The 5623-nt window shown below is 46.7% G+C and overlaps 1 protein-coding gene across 1 annotated transcript in view; it reads left to right on the top strand.

Moving 5' to 3' along the window:
- LOC104961176 (uncharacterized) overlaps positions 1-4517 on the top strand; it is a 6058-nt gene extending 1541 nt beyond the window's left edge. Inside the window, exons 2-4 of the mRNA XM_010789414.1 lie at positions 1422-1555; positions 1701-2995; positions 3573-4517. Coding sequence (XP_010787716.1) covers positions 1453-1555; positions 1701-2995; positions 3573-4517 — 2343 coding nt within the window. The 5' untranslated portion in view covers positions 1422-1452. The remainder of the gene's footprint in view (positions 1-1421; positions 1556-1700; positions 2996-3572) is intronic.
- Positions 4518-5623: the final 1106 nt, after the last annotated feature.

The raw sequence follows: 5623 nt of genomic DNA, 5'->3' as shown, positions 1-5623 counted from the left end.
AGGCCCAAGCCCATCGAAGCAAACACATTTCTATTCGACACACAAGACTACAATTTTGGTTTGAAAAAGTCCTTATCAATCGATCGCCCCTCCTAAACATTATTCCATACGTATCCCCTTTTTCCATTTTAGACCCAGATGTCAACTGCAATCGTCCTATGTACCGTAAATCGACTTCGAAACATCAGGTTTCCTAGCTGACATGTTATTCGTCCCAAGCTGGTTGTTTCATGTTTGAAACTTCTTTTGCTTAGAATATGTCATCGTAGTCCAAAGTATCCTCGGTTTGTCGTCCTCCACAAGTCTCCGCACGCCCACTCCCCTATTCGGTCCACGGCACAATAATCCCTACCTACATTACCATTATGAAATAAAATAATATAGATTACTTTAGGGCTAAGTAGAAAAAGATACCAGAACTGATGGAGGGCAAATTAAAACATGACTGACCTGCATGGAGCATCAACGCTAACTGAAGCTGGACTCGGACGTGATACAGCGAAATATACCCCCCGGGTACAAAATAAAAGGTATGCATAAACAAACAAAGGCGGAACCAATTTACATATGAAAAGAATATATCATTTTGGTGAAGTTCACAATAACAGAAAATAAAGGTTTTCAAGTATACAAATAGCCAAAATAAAAAAGTCATAGAATAGCAATTTCATTTAAAAAAAATGTATATCAGTTATAGCTATATATTGGGGGGGACATTTTGAGCGTATCTGAATATTGGGGGGGATGTGTGTCCCCCCCCCAATGTATATGCTGAATTTGGCCCTGCTGCAAGCTGCGCAAATTTGTTAACTGTCTTAGTTAAAAATTCAGAAAAAGTTTAATATTGTATTAGTTGAATTGTGTCTGTAGCTGCTTTTGGCGACAACACAGAAAGTGTGTTGCTGAACTTAGTGGAAAAATGCAGAAAAGTGAAATTATTTTAATCAAAATTGTTAAAGCTCAAATGCAATGACTGTTGGACAACTTGAAACTGAGTAGGAAAATAGCGATGCAACTTAATATTGAAAATAAAGGTTTAAAAATGTATAGACAACAAAATGTATACCCTCAATGTCCAGAGCTGAGTAATGTAAGCTTCTTGTTTGGATACAGTAATATTCTAGGCTTTTAATTTGAACAAACATCCCTGTTCCTGCACTTCCTGTAAGGATACATTATATCTATATGGCTTTTATTTTTGAAGGGGGTGTGTGTCTGTTTTTTATAGAAATTCAGCAAGACAAAAAGAAGAAAATGACAAAGAAACAGAAAACAACTAATATTATTCTGGATTATCACAGAATTGATAGTCATAATAGATCAGATCATTACAACAAAGAGTAATGATCAAAAAGGACTGTCAGTGTAATGTATGTTGTCATAATTAATACATATGGACTGATGATGTTTGTATTGCTTAGGCCACTATTTTATTCAGACGTAGATGGGGAGATGTGGTGCTACCAGAAGCCGGGGTTTGAAGCCCTCCTCCTCGCCGAGCTGCAGAGACAGCAACAGTGCAGCCAGTTCTGTGACACCCTGCTCAAGACAGAAGGTATAAAAACACTCACAAAAACACTGTTACCTTTATAGTGTCATCTTTTAATCAGCACATAGAAGGTTTGCAGATAGACCATCTCATATGGTTTTATGTAGTTGTGGAAGCTATTATCATTACTGACACCTGTCCTGTCCTGCAGGTATTTCAGTGCCGGCTCACAGCTGTGTCCTGTCCGCTCTCAGCACCCACTTCTCCTCCACTCTGTCCTCTGCGCCACAGCCCCCTGCAGGACAGAGCCGTCTCCTGGAGTTTGGGGCTCTAGGCGCCTGCACCCTGCTCCACATGGTCCGACTGCTGTACTGTGGGGAGATGGCAGGCGAGGGGGAGAAGGAGAAGCAGGAAGCTATCTCTGCTGCGGCCAAGCTTGGCATCCACGGGCTAGTGGAGGTCACAAAAAGACAACTTCAGAGAGGCAGTGTGAAAGGAGACGGGGGGCACACCAAGGCAGGGGTGCAGACGGAGCTGCTGATGCCTGAGGAGGATGAAGGGAGAGGGGGCAGGTGGAGGAGAGAGGTGAGGGATGGGAGCACCTTTCTGTGGAAAGACACACTGTCAGATGGTAGAAAAGACTCATGGACTCAAACAGAGGAGCTGCAAGAGCAATTGGTTCCCGCTTATCAACCAGCAGCCCCCCTTGAGACCATCGATATAGCCTGTTTTCAGAGTTTAGGACAGACCACCTCCCATTTTGTTCCCCCTCAAATTCCCTACGTTCCCATATCCCTTGTCTACCCACCTAATGAAAACCCAACACAACAATTATCATATGCCCTCAAGGACTCCATGCAGGAATCCACCTCAGCAGCTGGGTTCACGTCTATTTTGGCACCTCAGCACACCTTTGTCCCCCAGACTCTTCTTCCTTTTTCCAGCCAAGGGCCCCCCTGTGCTGCTGGGCTTCAGAGCTGGTGGGCCGCCCCTCATGAGCCAGCCGGAGAAGCAGCAGCAGCTAACGAATGGGAGGACCAGAATCTGGAGCAGTTTGATGGCAACATCACAGGATACATTCAGCACTTCCTGAACCCGGACAAGGAGGAGGGCGTCGGCAGGGGGCGAGCAAGAAGGAGGCGGGGCGCAGGAGAGGGAGGTGCCAGGAGAGGGGGGGCAGGAGAGAGGAGAGCCAGGAGACCAAAAGCAGGAACGGGAGGGAGGGGGAGAGGAGGGTTGACGCAGATGGTGGAGGTGCAGGAGGTGGGGGTAAGCAGGCTGCAGAAGCTGTTCCTGCAGAGGGTCTTGGGGGGGACGCCCAGGACGGGACAGGGCGGAGGGGCTGCAGGCAGGAAGCTGTTCCTGAAGCCCAGAGAGCTCCTGAAGTCAACAAAGAAAAGAGGGCCCGGCAAAGTGTGGGGGGTGGGAGACGTGCTACCATACAAAGGGGAGAGAGGAGGTCAAACGCAGCGTGGGAGGAAGAGAACAACGCAGGAGGTTAACCCGGTGAGTACAGACGTAACGCTGTCCTCTTCTAACACAATCAAATCATAACATTAATAATAATAATAAAAATACATTTGATTTGTTTAAGCACCTTTCATTTCTAAAAGCAATCCCAAAGTGCTACAAGGGGCATAAAATGCATACTTAAAAACACAAGTTATTTAACATAACAACTTAAATGGAATATGAAAACAGTCTCCCTTGTCAGTTTGAGAGCATTTTACACCTTGAAATATTATATTTAGATTTTTAATAGAAATTAATCAGGAGGATCGTTTAAAATCCTGATAAATGACCAAGGAATCACATTTTCTTTTGTAAACATAAATAACAGAAAGTGTGATGAATAAAATGTGTTTTTTAACTACAGCCCTCCACATCTTTGTCAGTGTCATTGGTTAATCAAGATGTCCCTTGAGTTCTGACCAATCATTTAGCTCGAAGAGGAAAACAACTCAGATATCAAACTTATTGTATCCTCACTGTAGAAATCTAAAAGCACTTTATGACACATTTCAAGACCTCGTGCATTAGTACTTTTTATTGTTTTTCAATTGATACATTCTTTTCCCAACAGAACGGTCTTCCCGTTGGGCGGCCGAGGAGAGGGAGGCCCCCGCGTCTTCCCCCTCACGAGGAACAGTCCGAACACATTGAACGTCTGCTGGAGGAAGCGATGAACGACCTCGATATTTTAAAAAACAACGGTGCTCCTCAGCCTCAGCCTCCTCCTCTAACCCGCAGCAGCGACGTGGCCTCCTGTGGAAATACTGTGACACAAAACCAATCAGGCTCCAATGGGTCCCCACGGGTTGTTGTTGTAGCGAGAGGAGGGGGCAGCCCCAGCGTAGCAAACCCTGGGACCCCCATTCTGCAGCAGCAGGGGGAGGGGGAGGTGAACGAGACGCTGTACACCTTACTCCAGTCCTTCGAGCACTACATGGACAGCTGCTCCGCCTGTGAAGAGGCGGAGACGGGCGCTCAGAGCCGCACCGAGGCCTGCCAGCTGCACACTGTCCCGAGAAGAAACAGAAGAAGAAGACAGACCCAAACCCCCAAGAGCCCTAACACCGCTCAGAGAAAGAATACACCTCATCCTGCCATGCAACAGAGTGACGAGGCTGAAACACCTCTGAGGCGTTCACTGTCTTCTGCTCGCAGTGCCGCTCCACCTGAACACACAGAGGGATCAACGGCACCGGACAAAATCAGAAAAAGGAAAAGGAGAAGAATAAAGCCGTATATGCTCTCATTGGAAAGAAAGAGGATGAGGAAGCCGGTGTCATCCAGTGGAACAAAAACCACAACGATTTTGGACCAGAGAGACGTGAAGCTGCTTCATACGCCTGGGTTGAAACTGGAGAGGAGCGGCCGGCTGTCGGACGAAGTGATGGAGCGCATCTGCAAGGAAGTCAAGGTGGAAAACTTTGCTAACTCCACTCTGATAATTCTTCTGATGATCTCTGCTGTCACCAGTACAGCACAGTCTGATACCTATACAGTGGGGCAGAAAAGTATTTAGTCAGCCACCAATTGTGCAAGTTCTCCCACTTAAAAAGATGAGAGGCCTGTAATTTTCATCCTAGGTACACCTAAACTATGAGAGACAGAATGGGGGGGAAAGAATCCAGGAAATCACATTGTCTGATTTTTTACTTTATTTGCAAATTATGGTGGAAAATAAGTATTTGGTCAATAACAAAAGTTTATCTCAATCAGCGTTTCCGCCAGGGGGCCGTCTTGCCGTCATTTGACGCCCTTATTCAGCTCGGGACGCCCTGAATGCGAGCCGAGGGCGTCCAAAAATATTAATAATTCGAGAGAAGATCGAGAGTTTTTATCGCTTGAAATGACGAAAAAGGACAAGGACATCCCGCTGTTGGAGGGGCAAAGGAGTCTGGTGGGATTATTTTCGGAGTATTGAAGATTGATTCCCCGACATCGAAGGTGCCTGCCACAGGACAACACGGAACGTGCGCGATTTGGACGCGATGAGCGGGGGGGTTTTAGTGGAGCACGCACGTGAGCTGCGAGCAACAGAGCGTCGCAGCGGCGAAACTGAGGCTCCGTGTTAAACTGTGGTAACATGAAGAGCCGTTTTGGAGCCGAAACAGCCGGCGCTTTAAGAGAGCCGAGCAAAATGATCCGACTCACTAACGTAAAAAGACTATCTATAAGGGACGGCTCAAGTCAAAATTCAAAACAACCCCCCCCCGCTCTCGGGGTGGACGCCCTCTCAGCCCTGGTCTGGCGGAAACACTGATCTCAATACTTTGTTATATACCCTTTGTTGGCATGACAGACGTCAAACGTTTTCTGTAAGTCTTCACAAGGTTTTCACACACTGTTGCTGGTATTTGGCCCATTCCTCCATGCAGATCTCCTCTAGAGCAGTGATGTTTTGGGGCTGTCGCTGGGCAACACAGACTTTCAACTCCCTCCAAAGATTTTCTATGGGGTTGAGATCTGGAGACTGGCTAGGCCACTCCAGGACCTTGAAATGCTTCTTACGAAGCCACTCCTTCGTTGCCCGGGCGGTGTGTTTGGGATCATTGTCATACTGAAAGACCCAGCCACGTTTCATCTTCAATGCCCTTGCTGATGGAAGGAGGTTGCCACTCAAAATCT

The sequence above is a fragment of the Notothenia coriiceps genome, unplaced genomic scaffold, assembly GCF_000735185.1.
Source record: "Notothenia coriiceps isolate Sejong01 unplaced genomic scaffold, NC01 NC01_scaffold00032811, whole genome shotgun sequence".
NCBI classification, from domain to species: Eukaryota; Metazoa; Chordata; class Actinopteri; order Perciformes; family Nototheniidae; genus Notothenia; species Notothenia coriiceps.
This window is presented reverse-complemented; position numbering and strand designations above follow the sequence as displayed.